General features: G+C 35.2%; 1 protein-coding gene across 1 annotated transcript in view; it reads right to left on the bottom strand.

Annotated features, from left to right (window-relative positions):
- Positions 1-23860, bottom strand: part of Snap29 (Synaptosomal-associated protein 29kDa) — a 91074-nt gene that overhangs the window by 46855 nt on the left and 20359 nt on the right. Inside the window, exon 3 of the mRNA XM_090406319.1 lies at positions 4806-5133. Coding sequence (XP_090262445.1) covers positions 4806-5133 — 328 coding nt within the window. The remainder of the gene's footprint in view (positions 1-4805; positions 5134-23860) is intronic.

Raw genomic sequence — 23860 nt, 5'->3', positions numbered from 1 at the left:
CCATATACTTAGCTGCTTTCCAGGTTGGTACAGTAGGATCACTGTGACCAACCAGAGGCAGAACAGTCATGTTTAACTGATACCTCCTTTGATGCTATTATCAAATCTGACACTCTTTTACCCCTAATTCCTTCTGTCACATGAGGAAGTTGTATCACAACAGCTCAATAAATTTGGTTTCATTCTTCTCATGACATTCCACTGTACCCAATCAATGGTTGCATAATTAAAGTCAACCGAGTTGATTACTCATTTAACACCAGTGAGGTGTGATTTGATTATGCATTTCACTGTTGCCAACTGCCAGATCCACTAGGTCTTCTGTATTCCAGTTAATAGTTAAATGATGCAACCTACCACCAAACAACTTCAAACTCACTGACATATGAGAAATCTGAATGAACTCAAATCCAGCATTGTTAGCATTCCCCCTCCTTGCCTATCTTGTTTATCCTTCCTAAAAATAGGTCATTCTTTACACTTGATACAAACCAGTATATTTATCTCAGAGAATGATCTTACAAATGCCTATAATCTAAAACCCAATGTATTCACCAAGGTTTCAAAACTACCTTTTTGATACTTTTGGAATTCATATACAGACTTCCAGACCTTTTTTTTTTTTTTTTTTTTTTATATACTCTCCTCTGGTCTGTATGACCCAGCTGGACAAATTACAGATCTCTATTCATATTAATACCTCACTTATGTTGACTTTTTTGCACATACTTAAGTCCAAATCAGATGAACACACAGTCATTCTTTCATCAGCTCCATGCTTAAGCAGTTGAATAACTTAGTCACTGTTATGCATAGATTCTCAGCATTCCATCCATAAGGACGTATTTTTCTCAACTCTCCATATTAGGTCTGATACCAAGAAATAATTTCTCTAGACATCAAATGCATTCAACTGCAGGCTATTCCTCTTATATAAATTCATTCTTCCCACAAACTCTCTCCACACATCCAAAATGCCCACAATCTTTCTTTCTATATAGCCTATATATCAAATCATTTGACATCATACCATGTAATTAATGATTTTCATTCTCATTTCTTCTAGCACAATATGGTCATTTCACATCCTCTCATATCTGCAATCCTTTCATCTTCAGTCTCACACTGTAGTTATCACTAGTTAAATCATTTGCTCCAAGAAGATTCTACCATCTCTTGCTTTTTTTTTTAAATTGCAATTGTTATATTTTCGATTTCTGTGAATGGAAAATTCACAATAATAGTCATGAATAGCATGTTTCAAAATTGAATCACCATATCATATATCCTTTTTATATTCCACATTACTTAATTGATTACTAAATATATTGCCTGTTTCAGTGCACTGTCATCTCTCCTTTTTCTGCTTAACTTTCTCATCCTTCTTGCATCATCTGTCTAACAATTTGCTTTAATCTTGAAATTTCAAAGTTAATTCATCTTCAAATATCCTCATTTTTCTCTTCAGTGTGACAAGCTTCTTGTTCTCAACTTCACTATTCATGTTAGTGCTCCTTTTTTGTTTCTGTTCTACCGTGAATTTTTTCTGTCATTTTATGGTACTACTTCAATACAGTAACCTTTCCTAATACACAACACTTCTTAATGAATGTTAAGAATTTCATCACATACAATAAAAACACGAAAATCAGCAGCAACATACATAAAACACAAATTTTTCTAACAAAAATACAAAATTCATCACTGAATTTGCCTGAATTTCTTAAGTCACTTCTAATTGAGACAAGGCTTAACTTTTTAATAAAAACTGCCTAAAGGTTTATTTCCACAAGAGGAAATCAATATGACGCATAATGCTATATTTTAAAAACATCAGATAAAACATGGATGGACATTAATCAAACTGTCAACATGAGGCTACAAACAATTTAGTTTGTAGTCTCAAACTAAATCTTTTGATGATTCCCACCACAAAATATTGTAAACCTATAAACCATCAGTAGTACTGTGGGTGAGCTAAGAATTTTTATAATTTTTTTTTTCTCTTTTTGTGTGTATGTATTTTCTTTTTTTTCATGCAGTACAGAGATTCTGCTCTAGAAACCAGACATGAAACTTTTTCAATACATCTCAGGCCTCCAAATAAATAAGGCAGTGGTCTCATCATTATCTATACACTGGACATCAAATGCCATATGATCACTCAGATGCTCTGTGATGTGCGGCACCAGTCTGAGTCAGGTGGTCCTGTTGTATGCTTTTTCAGGAGGCATTAACTCTCTGAAGATCAGTCACTCCACACACCATCCATCTCATTAACAGTCTATCCCTTTCTCTGTTTCCAGGAACTTTACTTTCTATTCAAACCAACAAATTGTTGGTTAGAGTGAGTACATTAATCATTTGGCCAACCAGGCTGGCAATGAAAAAACATATAATTCATTACTGTTCCTTAACTGCTTAATACAAAGGATGGCTCTTTCTCAGTTTTTCTTTTACAGAGAACACTTTTATAAGAAAATACCTCCATACGCATTTGCACCATACTGCTAATCCGAAACTTGATAGTATCAAAATCTTGGGCTCAAATGGCTAATGCAATCTACTTTACAAATAGACTCATGTCTAAAGAAAAACCAAACAAGCAGATTTCTTTAAAGATTATAATGCTTCTACAACATATATTGCATCAACATCAAAACAAGACATGGTAACAAGACAAGAATACAAGATGACATTGAACAACAAAGCTATATAAAAAAAAGAGCTCATTTCTGATTAATGAGAAAAATAATCTCTGCCAGATTAGGGAGGAAAATGCAGTTACCCCCCCCACACACACACACCTCCAGGCTATAATGATTATACTTTAAGCATGCTGAAATGCACGCAATATAAGAATTCAATGGTACACTTTGCATTCCTTCGAATATAAGGAAATGCCTGTAGTTACAGAAATACATACGCATTATGATTCACAATACATGGAAAGGTGTCCACCAGGCTCCTTCCTCTCATGTTGACATGATGGGTATTGATGCGAGAGAAAGGAGCCAATGAATGATAAAATCAATCACTTTAATTACATTTCTAGAAATGTAATTAAATAATGCAATGTACAGAAACTGCTGGCATTTCTAAGATATGTGTAGAAATTTAGTATCCGTGAGCTTCTTGGCTTCTTACCAACTTCGAATCCTGTGGTTCTTGGTTAGGTGAGTTCACTGTAGAGTTTTTATGTTTTAAAATACGAGTTGTGCTGAGACCAAGGTCACTGGTATGCTAGCTGACTGATTTGATGCAATTTTCAATATTGCATACTCACTCTCAGTAAGTAGGAGGGATAAACTAGTAGTTTTTTTTTTTTTTTTTTTTTGTTAGTTACATCTTTATCGAGAAACACGAATGCACGCACACATACATTTGGGAAATTCTGCTTGTAATGGCCACACATTTTTATCTGGTGAGGAAAGCAAGATGCACAGTCATGTAGTTTAGTTTAATATTATCATGTCTTTCATTTAACCTACAACTTTCTTTGAATGATGCATTAGCATTCTAAATTAATCACACAATACTATTATTATTACGGGTGGAATTCATTGCCTGACTTAGTTGCGAGCTCTTCGTCTGTAAATAAATTCAAGAAGAGATATGACAGATATTGTTTTGCTAGTTTGGTTTTGCTAAGACAAGAACATTATAAGAGCTCTTTCTACTGAAAGTGCAAAACAATATCTGTCATATCTCTTCTTGAATTTATTTACAGACGAAGAGCTCACAACTAAGTCAGGCAATGAATTCTACTCATTCACCACCCTCCAGGCAAAAAACCTTGTTCTGACACCTTTGTTAACCACACTCTTCTTTAATTTCCAGAGATGACCTCTTGTTCTTCCATCACTATCACACAACTGAAACATTTCCCCTGCATCAATCCTATAAAAACCTTTCAGTAATTTAAATGTTTCTATCATATCCCCTCTTCTTCACCTATCAATCAATCTCTGCAATCCACAAGCTCTCAATCTATCAATGCAGGGAGCATTTTTTATATCACTTGCCAACTTGATCACTCTTCTCTGAATCCTCTCCACAGCCTCCTCATCTCCAAGGAATCCAGATGACCAGACCTGAGCACAGTAATCCAAATGTGGAAGTATCAATGCTTTATAAAGGGGAATAATAACCTCTTTATCTCTGGATGTCAGTGTGTTCCTCAACAACCAAGTAATCCTATGTGCAATCTTGGACACATCAGGCTTCGTTATAATCACTGCTATCCATATCAAATTACTGTTGCTGTTTCAAATTAGCAGAAGCAACTTATGCTACAAGGTCTGTATATCTGAATTGTGTGTGTTCTTCCTCCTGGAAATCGAAGTTATGAGGAAAACCTTGCTACCTTATGAGATTGGCTAAAGCACTTTCAGTAGAAAGAGCTCTTATAATGTTCTTGTCTTAGATGGGATAATTTGAGCCTAGGTTTTTCAACCAAATGGGCTATGAAGGGTTGCTCATATCAGAAAATTGTTATAATTTTTTCAATTGAGCCAATGCTTAGCTTTTCAATATAAACTACCTTACCACAACAGGAAGCTTGATATATGAGGCATAATGCAAATTTTAAGAATACTAATTACCAAAATACTAATTATGTGTATCTTTAAATCAAAATTGAAAACAGAATAATGTTTTTATTCAGATTTTTTTAAGAAACAAAAAAACGTATATTAATATGATTTTTTTCCCTTTTCCTGCATTATTGTATATAGAAGCATTGCCGACTTTCCTGAACTTGAAAGGAAATCAAGCAATTATTGTATTCAAAATATAACACTTACCAAGATTTTTATCGAGCTGATCTTCAACATTTTTAGATTGACTAGAAAAACCAATATTCTGTTTGGACTGATCTCTAAATGATTCACTGACAGAAGTCTGAAGATGAACAGGTTCCTTCCATTCATCACTTGAGTCAAGTCCACGTGTTCTAAGTGCAGGATGACTTATCATACTGGATGGTGGGCTCTCTTCTTTGACAAGCTGCAATTTACTCTGTAAGGCACTTGGACAAGAAGTCTGTGACACACTATCAGATAGTAATGGCTTAGGAAGCGATTCTGCATTACCACTCCGACTGAAGTAATTCTTGATGCTACCAAATATACTCTAGTAGACACACATGTGCAAAAATTAATATCAATAGCAACATTTACATCAATAGCATATTTTTGTATGAGCAAATTTCCACCTAGTTTTTACAATAAATTAATATTAGTGTTATATTAATACACTATTCAAAAAATGTACTTAAGTGCAGTGAACTCCCAAAGATCATGAAGACAAATGTTTATCTTAAAAACTTTGTTTTGGTGATGAATTTTTCGAAATGTTATAAAGTAACATTTAGCAATCTAAATACTTTTTTTGCCCTTAATGGCAAAAAAGTATTAAGAATTCATATTTGATGCAACCGAATAAACAAGTGGATTAAATACATGGGGGAGTTCTGATAAACACCTAGAACAAAAATGATATTAAAGAAACTGATGTAACTACAAGAAAGAACATACGAGGACATAGAAAATAAGAACTTAAGTTACCTTAATAACTCTGTTACTAGTATGTTCTTTCTTGCAATTATATCAGTTGCTTTAATATCATTTTTATCTAGATGTTTATCAGAACTTCCCAGACTCCTCCCTCCCTCTTGTAGAATCCACTTTACCAGTGGATTCTATGTAATGCCAAAAACTGGCAAAAGTTAAGTTGAGCAAGCATGCAGCAGCATTGTAATGGTGAAGTTTCATTCATCAGGTGTGTTGTTGCAGATTCCATGTTCACACTAGATCACCAAGACCTTTCAAGAAGAAATGGTTAATCTTTCTTTTAAGGTTACACAGTGATCAGCATTCATATTTCCGAATTAAGGGACACAAAACACACGCGTGTTGAAATGATTATCTTATTATTAATAAGATAGCACTTGACGAACCCCTGTATCGAGGTCATCATCAGAAGGATACATGTGTATAGGAAACCAAGCTACATGCTCTTGCACTCTATAAAGGTAAATTAAAAGGTAAGAAAAAGATTAATTGATGTTGTTAATTGATCTTTTTCTTAACTTGACCTCTAGTGAACAAGCTCTAAACCACGAATACAAGATCATCAACCATACATTTATGAAAAATGGATACAGCAAAAAAATCCTCCACAGAGATAGCACTAAAAAAACAAAAAAAAAGATTTCACAAATGCTATTGCTATACCTTATGTTAGAGTCTTTTCTAAAAAAACAGATTTGTGTAGAACACTACACAAATGCAACATCAAACCCACCTTTAAACCCCCAACAAAATTAAGACACCTAACTCAGTTCTTCCAAAGATCCTCTTCCACACCTAGCCCAACCAGGGGTTTACAAAATACAATGCACATGTAACCTACCAAAAATAGGGGAAACAGGGTGAACCATCCCATAATTATGAAGAACGAATGCAAACAACACATTAAATACCTCCATTTTGGAAAACCGGCCTTTCTGAACCAGGCACTCCAAACATACCACAGAATTGATTGGAAAGGTACCAAGTCCCTACACTGCACCAAAACCTGGTTCAAGAGGAAATTTAAAGAAGCACGTAAAATGCTCAAACATAATCCAAATCTGAACAAAAATGATGGTCTAACCATTCCGAGGATGTGGAGGACCCATTTGCAACCTTTATAACAACTACAACAAGACAAAGAAAAATCTCAATACAGAAGACTTGGTGAAGTGTCCCCCCCCCCCCCCCATAACATTCAATAGCAACTTGAACTGTACAAGTCCAGAAGAATCGTAGTAATTTAGCACAGGAGGACTTAAACTTTATTATAGTTTTTTATTTATTTTAAAATTTTATTTTATTTTATTTATTTTTATCACTAGAAGTCAAGCTAAGAAAAGGATTAATTAACAGCGTAGATTTAATTTACTTTTATAGAGTGCAAGAGCATATAGCTTGGTTTCCTATACACATGTATCCTTCTGATGATGACCTCAATACAGGGGTTGAAACGTCAAGTGTTAGTTTATTAATAATAAGTAAAATAATCATTTCAACACGTGTGTTTTGTGTCCTTAAATTCGGAAGAAATGGTTAAATGTTTTAGCACTATGGAATACCCATGATCTGAATCTTTTTGATGAAAGAAAGCAATCAGAATTATTCTGACTTTGCTGATTTTGATTGGAAATAGAGGTTTTTTTTCAATGAAATCACTGTCATTTGGTTTCAGAGTAACACCCATCTGTATATACACTGCTGTTTCTCTACATTCTTTATTCATCCATAATCATTCTTTCTTTTACTTGCTATGTCACAGGTATACGAAGGAATCATTACAGATTAATAATTTCAACGAATGCTGATGCTAGGGAAGTAACAAAGTACAAAATATAGTTGAAATGCTGAGTAATTGCTTTCATGATAACAAAATTGATGACCAGGAAGACCTAAACAGCTGAGATTCTTTGAATACTGATGAAAACAAAGTTCTTAAATGGCAGCAAATTTTTAATACAGTAACATATGAAGTAAGACTTATTTTCACCTTCTCACCTATTAGAATCTCAAGGAGATTCTAATAGGTGAGAAGTATTAGAGGAATTTTTTAAGTTATTAGGGACAAGAGCTGATATAAAAAAAATGGAACTTTTTCTGGTTTGAATCCAAATAAAGTATAGTTAAAGAATAAATTTGACAGATAAATTTGGGAAAATATGAAGAAAAGGGAAGCATTAATACTAATGGCAAGTACATTATATTTCAGCCTCAGAACAGACTAGTTAGTTATTACTAGTTCCATCAGCTGCCCTAAGAAGAAATTTTTAAAAACCTGGATTGGAAAAATAGAGGAATTATAAATGGGAAAGAACCAAGTCACCTCCGACTTGCTGATGACATTGTTCTTTTAGGAAACTCTGCAGAAGAAATTCAACAAATGATCACTGAATTGAATGCAGAAAGTAAAACAGAAAGCATCAAATATAAACAAGGACTAAACAAAAAATAATGGTTAATAAATATATAACCAAAAAGCCAGTACAAATGGAACACCAGGAAATTGATATAATTACCTCCTATGTTTATCTGAGACTAAAGTTCACAGTAGAGAGTGACTGTAAAGAAGAAATTATACATAGAATTCAACTTAGTTGGAGAGTCTTTGGAAAACACAGTGAAGCAAACAAAGGAAACATCCTAATCTGTCTTAAAAGAAAAAGGTTCGACAGTTATATACATTCAGTCATGACATATGGAAGCAAAACATGGACTTCAATTAAAAAATTGACCAATAAGTTGAGGATTACCCAAAGGAAAATGGAAAGATCATTCCTTGGTATTACCATTCTAGAAAGAAAGCACAATACTTGGATCAGAGCTCAGACTGGGAGTGAGAGACATTATAACAGCCATTTAAAGATCCAAATGGCAATGGACAGGTCATAATGCTAGAAGTAACACTCAAAAATGGACAAAGTTGATATCAAAATGGTATCCTAGAGATATAAAGAGAGCTACAAGAAGACCAAAGGGATGGTGGGAGGATGAGATTAAAGAGTTGACACGAACTCAGTAGCATATAAAGGCCTCAAGACAGAAATGGCTTTGGGGGAGGCCTTCATCTAGCAGTGGAGACAGAAAATTAATGATGCTCCAAACTAAAATTGTACACTGATACACATGGAGAAAATACACATGCACAAAAGTCTTCTCAGTGATCATGTTATTGTTCAAGTGTTTCTTCAAAATGGTCTAAATACAATACTGGGGATTTGAAACAAGAAGAGGTCACCACACAGTGTTGGATACAGCAGTGAAAACAAATAATCAAACGAATAACTCAAAAGATGTGGTTATGTATACAAGATAGAAAAATAGGATCTCCACAATGGACAGAGTAAGTTCAAGTGCTTGTCCATCACCTCCAAATCCCTATAATTTATTTTTTTACAATTCAGAAACATAATATATATAACACACAATCTTTTCATCCCAGAGAGCATAACGTTACACTTTAACATGTTAAACAAGCAATCACTATCATGCACAATCACAAACAACAATCAGCAATCACAAACAAGCTCATGTAAAATGTTGTCCTTTGTTGCCTACTGTAATCTGTATGGCTATTTTTATTTTTGTAATCTTTATTTATTGCACTTTTGAAGTTCTATCATATACTTTAGTACTTATTTAATTACTTTATCTTTACTTTTCTATTTAACTTAATATTTTCTTCTATAATTCGATTTACTTCTTCTATATCTCTATTCTTCATTAATCTTATTTAATCCCTCTTTTAACTTTATCTAATCCTTTCATGTAGTCTATATACTTTAGTATCCTTACTCTACCTTCAGTATTCTTTACCTGTACCAGAGATCACTAGAAATTTATTTTTTTGATATAACAACTGTGCCACTAGGTCTCCTTGTGGTATGAGAATTATCAATACTTCCAGTAAAGTTCACTCCCTATCCCAAGGCCCCTCTCAATAATATTTTAGTCATCGCTAACACTTAACTTCAATTCGCAGCTATTTGTAAACACCCTGCTCACAGGATCGCATTTATTTGGAAACGGTGCATTGCGTAAAAGATCAGGCGGCACTCTTTGTAAATAAAACAATCGCACAATTTACACATTAATGAATTATTACTTCTTATTCCACTCTAAGTTTAACACCTTAAAGAAAAATTTCCTTTAGAACATTTATGTAAGCATGCAACATAATATAAATTATTAAGCAATTTAAAGAGAAAACTATTAGCCCATTTACAACATAGGAATTATCATACCTTGTTAACTATAAACTCCTGCTTTCGCTTTATATAAAGTTCTCTTTATGCAAATTATTTTCATACTATATATAGTAACTATATCAGTCCTTCTAAAACAACTTTCATAACACAGACAAAATTATACTGAAAACAAACTCACGTGACCTCTTTATCAGTATAGCGCACTTGCTCACATTTCCTTTACTGAATTCTCTGGCTTCTGCTCCATATCTGGTCTTGGACTTTTACTTGGAGATTTCAAGAACACCGACATTTCATCGACGAATGGCTGGCAGAACCTGAAGAACAATTTCCTGGCATTATAGACTTGGGTCTCTTGCAGGTCGTCCCACTGGCAATGCATTAGATCAAGCGGTGCTGCTCCTGTGATAATTAATTGGCTCCTGGGGCTTTCCGTCTCAACATCACTCAAACTGGACAAAAGTCGTGGATGGACGATACTCTCTCCTCTTTTCCTTAATTTTTCTTCTCCTGGTGTCGATCTCGATCACTTTTCTTTGATGCCTTATATTCGGTTTTTTGCGGGACCCTGGACGAAGGTTTGAGACCCCCCCCAAACTCTTGACCTCTCTTGAATGCAGACTTCTAGCTCTCCCTGAAGCAAACTTTTAATCTCATTATCAGAGCGGCATAGCCATGTCAGATGCATGCTGCCGCCCCTTTTACCACTGACCTTGAAGGTGGTATCGGACTGACAAGTTTCTTTTACATCTTATACTAAATACTAACATCAATATATTTCTGATTTCTAAAAGGCACTGCACTTGAACTTCTATTTACACAATTTAGCATGCTAATTCCTCTGGGTAACATATGGGCTTTTAGTATTACTTACATAGAAATCAGAAATATATTGTAGTTTTCTAACGCATTGCCCTTGAACTTAACATATTCATACATCTTCCATTTACACAATTTATGATGCTAATTCCTCTGGGTTTTGATACATATGCTTTTAGTATCACTTACACAGAAAATTACAATATATTTCCGATTTCTAAGGCATTGCCCTTAAATGTAACATATTCATACATCTTCTATTTACACAATTTATCATGCTAATTCCTCTGGGTTTTAATATACGAGCTTTTTGTATTATTTACACAGAAAATCACAATTTTACTTTTGTAAATTTTGGATGCGACTCCTGTAAAAGTCAATGCAATAAAAAATGGAAAAATTTACGCTGCATCGAATTTTACACTCACTCCGTCAGTGGATTTAAATTATCCTGCAGGATCTCTGCATCACCTTTATTAACTGCCATTCTCCCCAGTTTTACATCACCAAACAACTGGATATTCCTCCTCAGATCACTGCAAATATCATTCAGGCACAAATTAAATAGCAGTGACTAAAGAATAGAACCTTACAGTATTCAACTGTCACTGTGCTCTCTTAGATTCTCTTCTATTCTACAATAGATCACTCTGGTGCTGTTCATCAGCTATCCTCTTTTTCAGACCAAATGCTTGACATCTGTCCACTATGCATTAATATGAGTATCACAGCTCCATTCTGCATCCTGCCAAATGGTACTGAAAACTTGAGCAGTATAAGTGCAGCCTTTTATCTCATCCAATTCAAATGCCATTTTATTACAGAAAGTGAGTATATTAATAATGCAATTAATATTCCTCATAAAGACCAGTTACAGCCCCCCAGGGCTGTAACTGGTCTTTATGAAGAATAAGGGATGCTAATTTCAGGAATTTCGCTATGTTTAGAGAGGTACATGGATATAAACATACATATGGTACAGAGATTTACTGTACTTTGTGTCTGGAGGGGGGGGGGGGGAATAACATTTTTACTGATCCAGTGGGGATTGTAGCCATTAGCTAAATGTAGGTAGTATTGTGTATGAGGTTGAATTCAGAAATGAGTACACCATCAGAGCAAATCAATTTTGCCCTGTCAATCAGAGATTTTTGGCTATCATACTGACTTCCATGTTACTTTAAGCATCTTGTCTGCATGTGCAAACACCATTTCCTTATGTTTGGATAAATGATTAAATCAAGATTATAATTTCTTGGCATCTTTAATTTGCAGTATAATCGAGTGAAAAAAATTTTCAACATCCATCTCTAATCCAGAGCATTTTAATAATAAGGTGTGACACCTTTTGATTACTTGTATGTACATGAAACATATGACTTCTGAATTATTTCAAGCTTGGCATCTCTTCTGGGTCAGGCTCTCACTGATGAGATTTATTAATGCTCCTTATTGGGTTTGCTCCTGGGGAGTTAGAGAGGCTTTACTTGGTGGTGGATTTTTGCCTGTCACTGTGTGGAAACACTACTGAGTTTCCTGTCCTGGAGTAATTCAGGTTAGGAGTAATGAATTTAGTAGTGATCCTTTAACGTTACTCAGTGAAATTTAGAGTTATCTTGTAGATCACTCAGTGTTTGGAGAGGTATCTCCACACTTAAACATACCTCAATAAAGATCAAAACCGGTCTGGGTAGTGGCCCTTCCCATAATACATAGTATTATACACATGTGTAAAGATTGTGCTTTGCATTATGGGATACTAAATGCAACTGATGTGAAGTCATTAGCCTCTATATACAAGTAGCCCAGTCATGAAGATACTTCATGCACAAACATTGTTTGCTTACACTTGGATAAAGAATTAAATCAAGAATATAATTTTTGGCATCTAAATGCTTCATGATAAAAACATCATGAAATAATGAAAAGCTTAATTTATTGAACTTACTAATATTTCACTGGTTTTCTACTCGGCATCTGAGCACTTTGTTAAGCATGCAAGCACTACACTAAAATGTTAATAATCATTTAATTTATAATTGACAGATAACAAATATTAACAAGATAGGACATCCTCTATGGGCCAGTTAACTATGAAGTTAATTGAAGTTAATCTGGAGAAGTCAGGCTATCAGGTCTCATTATGACTGTCTCCCAGATCTTTGACAATTAATGCAACTGTACTTGCTGAGGGCAGGGGAGTGATTGATAGCAGAGGCTGATTCTAAAAATAGCAACTTCCTTTAGTTTTCCTAAATTTCCTATAGCAACTTCTCTGTAAAACTAATGCCTTTTTCTATTTAATTCTATGTGAATGAGTATTCAGAGCATATTCTGCTAGTCTAAACTTGCCATAAAGATGATAATGGATGTAATTTTTATGTTCTTCAATGCAGATGTTAACTGATCTACCAGTCTGTTCAAAGTAGACCAAACTGCAGGCTCAAGGAACTTTATACATTCCAGAATGTACAAGAGGATAAAGTTGATCTTTAGGAGAGTGGATGAAGATAGCTGTATGACTGATTTTTGAATATTATATTCTTTCATAACTGCAATTGTCTTTCTGCATATTGGTACACTTACCATAATTTTTTTTTTTTAAATCAAACTGGGACATTTTTGAGAGTTTGCTCAAAACAGAAAGTAACGCCTTCTACGCTAATTACTTATGATTCAAAAGGCTAAATAATGGAGTGGTTAACAAAAAACATTTCGTAGTAATAATTTTTAATTACTCTTAACTGAACATAACTTATTATTAAAAAAGTTATTAATATTTATCACTAGCACGAACTTTCTTTAAAAATTCTTTGTTATTTTTAATCACATCAAAAAATTCACTACAATTTAGTTCACTATTAAGTTTGCAGCGCAATACAGCTTTTACTGTTAATTCAGCCATGCTACCTCTTTCTTCAGACCATATGTTATTCATTATTGAGAATATCTTTTGGAAATTATGGAGACAACTACCGTGTTTGAATAACAACTTTAGTTTAATATTACTAAAATTTACAATTCGACGTTTCGACCTTTATGTCAAGGTCATCTTCTGGAGCGTACAAATATACACAAGAAACAAGCTATGCTACAATCAGACTGGTTCGTTAAAGACACTGACCAACCACTACCACAATTGTTGGCCTGACCTCTGGTGTCAAAAAAAAAAAAAAAATAATAATAAAAAAAAAAAAAGAAAAAAAAATTATACATCAATGCTGGAGTCCTATTATTTGTGTTGTCTACTATATACATATATTAACATCATTCCAGCCAGTTTTGGAGTGGAATGGTTTCTAATACTAGCGGATTGGCTAGAGTCCTGACTTATGTTGAATCTTTCATATTAGTTTGGCTGAATGTGTGCCATCCAGATCCTTGGAATTTTCATACCATCTTTATTGTTGATATTTGGGTGGTTTATCAGGATTTCGCAGGATTCTTTAAATTTTCTTTCGTACCATGTTTTTGTGCGGTGTAAGGAGCAGGTGCTTTTCCAGTTGATTTGGTGTAAGGTGTTAAGTGCGTGGTCTGAGAGGCCTGCTTCACCATAATGGTTATATTTAATGTGTTCTTTCGTTCTTTCTTGCGTATAGGGATTGTCCGTCCTGTTTCACCAATGTACGGTAAGTTACAGGTGCAGCAGATGCAATAGACTCCAGGATGTGCTAATGGGAGGAGAGGATCCTTAGAGGAGCTGAATATGGTTTTAAGTTTAGTGGGTGGTTTAAAGGTGGCATTGAGGTTATAACGTTGTAGGATTCTGTTGATTTTTTCTGATAACCCTTTAATGTATGGGATGGCTATGGTTTTACTGTAATCTAGATTCATTTTTGTTGTGGTTTTATAGAGTATTTTATTGACAGTATTTTTGTTATAGCCATTATTTATGAATGTGTCACTAATGATTTTTAGTTCTTGTTTCGGGGCTTGCTGGTTAGAGCAAATAGTTGTGGCTCTGTTTCTAAGGGTGTTAATGACTCCATATTTTTGTGCTGGGTGGTGGTATGAATTCGCATGTATGTATTGGCCCGTGTGTGTCGGTTTTCGGTAGACCGTGAAGGATAGACTGCCTGAAGGAAGACGTAATTAGTGTGTCTAGGAATGGGAGCAAATTTTGGTTTTCGATTTCGATGGTAAATTGTATGCGTTCGTGTTGTTTGTTTAGGTGGCTGAGGAATCTGTTTAGCGTTTGTCACCCATGCGGCCAGATCGCGAACGCATTGTCGACGTATCTGAGCCAGATTGTCGGTCGAAGCGTGGCGGAATCAAGAGCCCTTTGCTCAAAGGTTTCCATGTAGAAGTTCGCGATTGGGGGAGGGGGGGATAACGGTGAGCCCATGGCTGTACTTTCCTTTTGTAGGTAGAATTTGTTTTGCCACACGAAGTAACATTACTTTAGTACGTGGGCAAAGAGGACCGTAATGTGGGCGGAAATTTGTTCTGTAGTAGGAGAATTGTATCATTGATGGAGACATTAGTGAAAAGGGCAGAAACGTCAAAACTGACTAATAAGTCGTCTTTGTAGAGTGTTATGTTTTTGATTTTGTTTATTAAGTGTTGTGTGTTTTTTTTTTTTTATGTAGGAGGGGGAATGACCTACCAACTCCTTGAGTGTTGCCGCTAATTTCTTGGCTAGGTGGTAATTGGGACCGTCTATTCCTTCCACTATTGGTTGAAGGGGCACATTTTGTTTGTGTAGTTTCAGAACCCCATATATTCTGGGGGGGGGGGGGCATAGTGGGGTTTGAGTTTTTTAACTGTGTCTGGTGGCCAAGAAGTGACGGACTTTAGTAGTTTTTCTGTTTTGTCCTTTATTCTAAAACAGGATGGACAAACCTTTATAACCCAACAAAAAGGATAAAGGACAAAACAGAAAAACTACTAAAGTCAGTCACTTCTTGTCCACCAGACACAGTTAAAAAACTCAAACCCCACTACGCCCCCCCCCCAGAATATATGGGGTTCCGAAACTACAAACAAAATGTGCCCCTTCAACCAATAGTGGAAGGAATAGACAGTCCCAATTACCACATAGCCAAGAAATTAGCGGCAACACTCAAGGAGTTGGTAGGTCATTCCCCCTCCTACATAAAAAACACACAACACTTTATAAACAAAATCAAAAACATAACACTCGACAAAGACGACTTATTAGTCAGTTTTGACGTTTCTGCCCTTTTCACTAATGTCCCCATCAATGACACAATTCTCCTACTACAGAACAAATTTCCGCCCGACATTACGGCCCTCCATGACCACGTACTAAAGTAATGTTACTTCGTGTGGCAAAACAAATTCTACCTACAAAAGGAAGGTACAGCCATGGGCTCACCGTTATCCCCCCCCACCAATCGCGAACTTCTACATGGAAACCTTTGAGCAAAGGGCTCTTGATTCCGCCACGCTTCGACCGACAATCTGGCTCAGATACGTTGACGACGTGTTCGCGATCTGGCCGCACGGGCGACAAACGCTAAACACATTCCTCAGCCACCTAAACAAACAACACGAACGCATACAATTTACCATCGAAATCGAAAACCAAAATTCGTTCACGTTCCTAGACACACTAGTTACACGTCTTCCTTCAGGCAGTCTATCCTTCACGGTCTACCGAAAACCGACACACACGGGCCAATACATACATGCGAATTCATACCACCACCCAGCACAAAAATATGGAGTCATTAACACCCTTATAAACAGAGCCACAGCTATTTGCTCTAACCAGCAAGCCCTGAAACAAGAACTAAAAATCATTAGTGACACATTCATAAATAATGGCTATAACAAAAATACTGTCAATAAAATACTCTATAAAACCACAACAAAAATGAATCTAGATTACAGTAAAACCATAGCCATCGCATACATTAAAGGGTTATCAGAAAAAATCAACAGAATCCTACAACATTATAACCTCAATGCCACCTTTAAACCACCCACTAAACTTAAAACCATATTCAGCTCCTCTAAGGATCCTCTCCTCCCATTAGCACATCCTGGAGTCTATTGCATCCGCTGCACCTGTAACTTACCGTACATTGGTGAAACAGGACGGACAATCCCTATACGCAAGAAAGAACACATTAAATATAACCATTATGGTGAAGCAGGCCTCTCAGACCACACACTTAACACCTTACACCAAATCAACTGGAAAAGCACCTGCTCCTTACACCGCACAAAAACATGGTACGAAATAAAATTTAAAGAATCCTGCGAAATCCTGATAAACCACCCAAATATCAACAATAAAGATGGTATGAAACTTCCATGGATCTGGATGGCACACATTCAGCCAACCTAATATGAAAGATTCAACATAAGTCAGGACTCTAGCCAATCCGCTAGTATTAGAAACCATTCCACTCCAAAACTGGCTGGAATGATGTTAATATATATATATATATAGTAGACAACACAAATAATAGGACTCTAGCGTTGATGTATAATTTTTTTTTCTTCTTTTTTTATTATTATTTTTTTTTTGACACCAGAGGTCAGGCCAACAATTGTGGTAGTGGTTGGTCAGTGTCTTTAACGAACCAGTCTGATTGTAGCATAGCTTGTTTCTTGTGTATATTTGTACGCTCCAGAAGATGACCTTGACATAAAGGTCGAAACGTCGAATTGTAAATTTTAGTAATATTAAACTAAAGTTGTTATTCAAACACGGTAGTTGTCTCCATAATTTCCAAAAATGCATTCCGATCACCGTGCAAGCCTAAAAGAAAGTATTGAGAATATCCTTTCAACAGGTGAAGATGTGCCTGGCAGGCTGAAAATGTATTCTATAATTTGGACAAGATTGGGCAATGAAATGTTCTTTTCTTTGAAATGACTGAATAGTTGTATCCATTTTTCTTTGCTACTTTTATTTTTCAGAATGTCATAGTTTGCCGACCAAAAAGCTTCTGCAATCACCATTTCAAACAGTTCACCCATGTTTATTGCATTATTTGTAATAGTTGCATTAATTTTTTCACCTGAAGCTTCAATTTCCGACCAAGTTAATTCGTTGTTTATCCAAGTAAAAGATTCTGCTCCACCAAAACTGTTTTCCCAAAGCTCAATGTAAGAAAGACATTGGTCATAAAATTTTGTAAACTCTTGTAGTATTGTATTAATACTTACATTATTTTCCAGTATTCTAAAAAGCTTTTTTGCTTCTTGAGGTATAAATTTATTATCATGCCTTTCCTCAAGATTTGTTTTTAATTTTCTAAGTTCAATGACGATATCTGTTCCACTTGCTTTTGTACTTTCCTTTGTGCACTGGCAACAATTTGGGTTGCCCGTGCACAAACCACAAATACATTTCACCACAATCATTATCAAAGAACTGTTTTATCATCACCGGACAGTGTTCTTGTGAAATAAAATATGATTTCAGTCCCTCATAGATTTCAAGTATTCTGTCAATAGCTGGAAGTAGTGAAAGAAAACGGGTGTTACCATGTTGAAGAATCTTTTTATTTATAAATTTTGACTACTAAAGCTTCTATTTCAATAGGTAGAACATCAACTGCAGTTTGAAGACAGTTGTGAATGATGCGAGCACCACAACCAATGCCCACAATATTTCTTCCTAGTTCCTTCTTCAATAAACTGTAAATATCGTTTTCTCCTCTCCATTTTACACCACCAAAATTGGTATTGCAGTTATCTCCACAAAATCCAATAATTTTTTTTTCATATTATGAGTTTTCATAACTGACATTAAATGGTTTGTCAGTATTTCTGCAGTTTCACCGGGAACTGATTGAAAGTCTAAAAGTTTTTTTACTCCACAATCTGGTGCAAAATACCACACGACACGTGGCACAGTTTTAATTTCTTTCCTGTTGGAAGAATCAATTGATATCGTCACAAAATTTGTTTTGTTTAAATCTTCACAAAGTTGCTGAAACAACAGTGGCTCAATCACATTAACAATGACAGCTTCACATTTTGTTCTGCCCAGTCTAAACTTTGATATCAATTCATCTAAATTGATATCAAACTTTTTCAAAAAGCTTTGATATCAATTTAGATGAACAATCGGCAGACTTAAAGCTGAGATTGTGAATAGCAACATGAAATGCAAAAGTTGCTTCTTTAGCAGCTATTAAAATTTCTTTGTCACTTGGATCAGAACCTTTAAAATATGACAATATCTTTGAGGAAGTTCCTGCCATTGCTAGACTAGTCTTATGTGTCACACATGTCAAGTGATTTTTTTTATGTTTGAATGCCCACAATGAGCAACAGAAAATTCTGAAGAGCACTGTTCACATTTCACTTTGTCAATATGACCACAAACGTTTTTCAAAAACGGATAATCCTTTTTAATTCATCTGTAAACACACAGTTTATTTTTGGCATTTTGGGGTTAAATTAATTTAATGAAGTAAAAAAAAATCACAAACAACACGCCGAAAAACACCGACTTGCAATCTAAACTCAACTAAGATTGCGCATGCTCAACAAGGACTTGCGACGCAGCATACAGGCCAGAATCAAAGTGGGGTCATGTTGCCTAATCGCCATTTTCCAAGGCTGCACTTTTTGTACTGTGTGTATATTCTGCACTTTTAAATTTTTACCAAATAACTGGTACAAAATGACAAACTGGCCAGGATCATACCTTCAAACCGGGACGTATGGTAAGCCTACATATTAAAACACAAGTTTTCATGAAACTCAATGCAAAAAATATTGTAAACTCCATTTATTTTTAAATAAATGATATCATAGGGCTGAAAACTTGAATAAGAATAAGATGAAACACACATTTCATAAAACACTTATAGACCTGCACTCAAGTGATATTAAACATTGCATATAGAATCAACTGAATAATGCACCATACATAAGCCAAATGATTTGTTTGGAGGAAACAATGTTTTATAAAATGCTGGGCGAGTGGCAGATTATGTGCTGCCCATGATGCAAGGGGAGGGGATGTATATTTTGTTGTATTTGCATAATTTTTGTATTATTTATTAAATGTTATATCATGGGGAAAAATTGAATCAAGTAAAGACATGTAAATATCTAAGAAGTGTTATTAGCAGTGATGGAAGGTGTAAAAGTGACAAAAGCAAGAATAGTGATGGGAAGAGATACCTTTAACAGAAAATGGAATTTATTCAGAAGTAAAATGGATAGAAACTTAAAGAAAAGACTAATAAAATGTTATGCGTGGAGTGTTGCCCTCTATGCAGCTGAAACTTGGACATTGAAGAAAGAAGAAATTAAAATTTTGGAAAGGTTTGAGATGTGGATTTGGAGAAGGATGGAAAATATCAAATGGACAGATAAAATAACTAATGAAAGGGCCTTAAAAAAAAGAGTAGAAGAAGAAAGAAATCTGTCAAGGAGGATAAAAAGAAGCAAGGGAAACTGGATCGGACATATTCTGAGAGGGAATGGAATCAGCAGAGATGCCATCGAAAGAAAAATAGATGGGAAAAAGACCCAGAGGAAGAGTAAGGAAAACAATGCTAGATGACACGCTGAATGGAGACAGGTACACAACCTTGAAAGAGAAGTCTCAGAACAGAACAGAGTGGAACGGAAAGTTTCTGCTACTAAAAGAAGAACCTGCTCAATTGCAGAATACTCAAGAAGAAGAAGATATCATGTCAAGACTTTTGTTTCACTTTTTTCCTCAATACTTAACACTGCTTTCATTTTGGAGGAAACAATGCTTTATAAAATGCTGGGTGAGTGTGGCAGGATATGTGCTGTCCATGATGCAAGGGAAGGGGATGTATATTTTGTCACATTCACATAATTTCTGTATTATTTGTTAAATGTTATATCATGTCATGACTTTTGTTTCACTATTTTCCTCAATACTTAACACTGCTTTTATCTGTAAAAATATATTGAAATTAAATTTCAAATTGCAACATAAATTGGTAGCACATACCCTACCCTCACTCACCCAGCATTTTTATAAAACATCATTTTGAAAATGTTGTAGCCCCAAATTTTATCCATGGGCTAATTCAGAAAAAAGTTGATTACAACTAGTCATGAAACATAGTGGCAGACTGTCATAATGTCTCATGACACTCCATGAGGGTATACTATACATAAAAAAAAGTAACTGATGTTCTTTGCTCTTCAACATCTAATATTAAACCATTTAACAGGTATCTGCAACTAGAATTAACAGATTACTAGGATTTCCAGGATTTCTAGGATTCCCAGGAAGGCTGTATTAAATTTAAAACACAATAATAGAGATAAATGTAACATAACACAGCTTCTTCCAATCAAGACAAATGTTGCCTTCTTGTGATATGGCTCATCCACTACAAGACTCTGGTGACATAAGTATGTCTGCTTTATAATATATTGGCATTAGGAGTAGACTGTATGGAAGATGAGTAATTTCCCAGAGAAAGAGGCTACTGCCATGTTTCATCTCCAGAGCAGGGTCTCAAGTTTGTCACCACTCCCCACATGTAGACATGGGAAGGAGACACGTTGTGGACATGCTCAACAAACTAGAATTATCAGGGAGCCAGTACTTCCTCCATTTGAGTACAGCAATTCTGCAGGTCAGCTACTGGAAGCACATGGAAACAAACTTAATTGTGGACATTAAGTTTGTTGAAAGAAACCTATACTGTGAAAAACTCACTGCTTGCCTTCTGTGATCTTTCACCAGAAGGATATCAGAAGAATCCTCAATTAGTGATGTCTCCTGGTCCAGATGGTATTCCTCCAGTTATGATAAAGCCTTGTGCTCAAGAATTAACACCCATCATGTATTTCCTACTCAAGTTGTCATACTTGTCTTGTATCTATTTAATGCCAACTATCCAGTATGTCCTTAAAAAGGAGAATAAAATTCAGCTATTAATCTACTATCCTACTGCCCACATCTTAATCCTTTTAAAAATAATTGAGAAGATGATTTAATAGCCAATTATTTCAATACATGAGATTAACCAATTAATTAGCAATTAACAGTATGGATTCTGCCGTACTCATTCCATTGAACACAATTCTTACCTTTGAATGTAAGCTATGGAAAGTATGGAGAAGATCACATGGTTACTCCTCAACATTTGACCAAGGTCAGGTTTACCAAACTGCCATTTTAAGATCTCCTGCCTCTTGCAAATCAGTTGTCATTTTCCTCTCATTAGACTTCCTACTTTTTTTTTTTTTTTAATCAATACTAAAGTTCCCCAGGACTCTATACCGTTACCCACACTCTTCCTTCTATAAGTTAATGACCTTTTCCCAGTACACACACCTCACCTAGTTTTGCAGATGACAGTATCCTCCCTTTGACAAGTATTGCTCCAATAATTCACAACTTGGAGGTTTTCTGTGGATGGATGTCTTGATATCATCACCAGTCTCCAGTGGGATGACAATTTTGTATATTTCAATGCTACTTATGGTAAAAATCTCAATTGTTTTATTTATGTTCATTATTTTACAGTATTGCATGTATACTGAGTGAAAATTTCATAAATAAAATTTGTTTCATTATATATATGATAATCTATACAATCATCATCATCATCATCATCATCATCATCAAATTCCTGCCATGTACCCTCAAGGGGTGTACAGGATATGATAGTACTACATGAAAAAAATTACATCATTTTTAATTTCCTATCTACAATTTTCCTCCAAATCAGTCTGTTACTTGTCAAGACTCCAACATTATCAGATCTTATATTTCTATCGTCTAAAGCATTTTGTACCGTATCAATCCACCTATATCTTGGTCTTCCTCTGGGTCGTTTTGCTGCCAACCTGGCAGAGAACACTTGTTTTGCTAATCTTTCCTCGCCCATTCTGTTTAAGTGACCATACCACCTGAGATTAGCTCTGCTAACGCATTCCTGGATGCTGACAATGTCAAGTTCTTTCCTAATATCCTCGTTTTTAATATGATATTGCCATTGATGCCATCTGTTCATGCCTATAATCTTTCTCAGGACTCTCATATCCGTGGTCTCTAGTCTTTGGTCAAGTGTTTTACTTCTGACCCAGCTCTCAGATCCATAAATTAAAACTGGTTTGAACACTGTCTTGTACACAGCTAATTTAGTGTTCCGACTGATTTCTCTCTTATTCCATATGAATTTATTCAATTGACTTCCCACCATACCAGCTTTGCTGATTCTGTTGTCTATTTTTATATTTAATTTACCATCTTCAGTAAAAATCGTGCCTAAATAGCTGAAATGTTTTACTTGTTCCACAGGTTCTCCATTCACAACACAGTTGATATTTTCAATGATTCTGCCTATTTTCATTGTCTTTGTCTTTTTATTGCTGACCTTTATACCATATCTATTACAACAGCTATTCAATTTAGTCAGAGAATCTTGCAGACTTGTAGCAGATTTATTTAGAAGTATAACATCATCCACATAAAGCAAAGAGCTGACATTAACATCTCCAATTTTGATATCACCTTTAATACCACTTTCTTTCATAATGTGATCCATATAGATAATGAATAACAGAGGGGATAATGTACATCCTTGTCTCACACCAGATTTAACATTAAACCATCTTCCTGTACTTCCTTCAATTCTAACTGCTGACTTACAACTCAAATAAAGACTAGGTATTGCTTGATATAATGCCCCATTGACACCATATAACTGAAGCATATTGAATAGCTTCTCTCTTGACACCTTAAATGCAAATCACAGGAAATAACATCCATATCACGTTGTTAATGGCAGGAAAACAATATGTCGTAAGAATAGGCCTTAAGACGGGACCAAAGGAAAATGACGTAAATGGCAGGAAAAAGTAAATTGCGGGAACGTAAAAACAGGGTTTTACTGTGTGTGTGTGTGTGTGTACAATGCAATTGTATACTTATATTATCAGAACCACTATATGGTTAAGCAGTAGCATAACAAAAGGAAACAACTGTATTTAACTAGTAAAACTTGCTTACCACATACTGTAATCCTTAGTGATTTACATAGAAATAGCATTGCATGTATATTGTATGTTGTTTATAGTAGTGTTCTTATGCCATACGCTATTACAACGTGCAAGAACTGCGTAAGTTGTAGCCATGTTGTCACTTGAGTTTTGTTTTGAATTTCAGTAAGGGACATGTGCATTAGGGAAGAGCTGAAAAGGAAGAAAAACTACAGAGATAAGTTCTGCAATCCTGAAAACTTTTTATATGTATTTTTTATCTACTCTCTAATGAGGAACTAGAAAGTTAATACTGAAGAATAGTAGAATGTATAAAGCCTGTGTAGA

This window comes from Typopeltis vanoorti, chromosome 16, assembly GCF_054136105.1.
Source record: "Typopeltis vanoorti isolate ZY-2024b chromosome 16, IOZ_Tvanoo_1.0, whole genome shotgun sequence".
Lineage (NCBI taxonomy): Eukaryota > Metazoa > Arthropoda > Arachnida > Uropygi > Thelyphonidae > Typopeltis > Typopeltis vanoorti.
The sequence above is the reverse complement of the archived record's forward strand: the minus strand, read 5'-3'. Positions and strand labels throughout refer to the sequence as shown.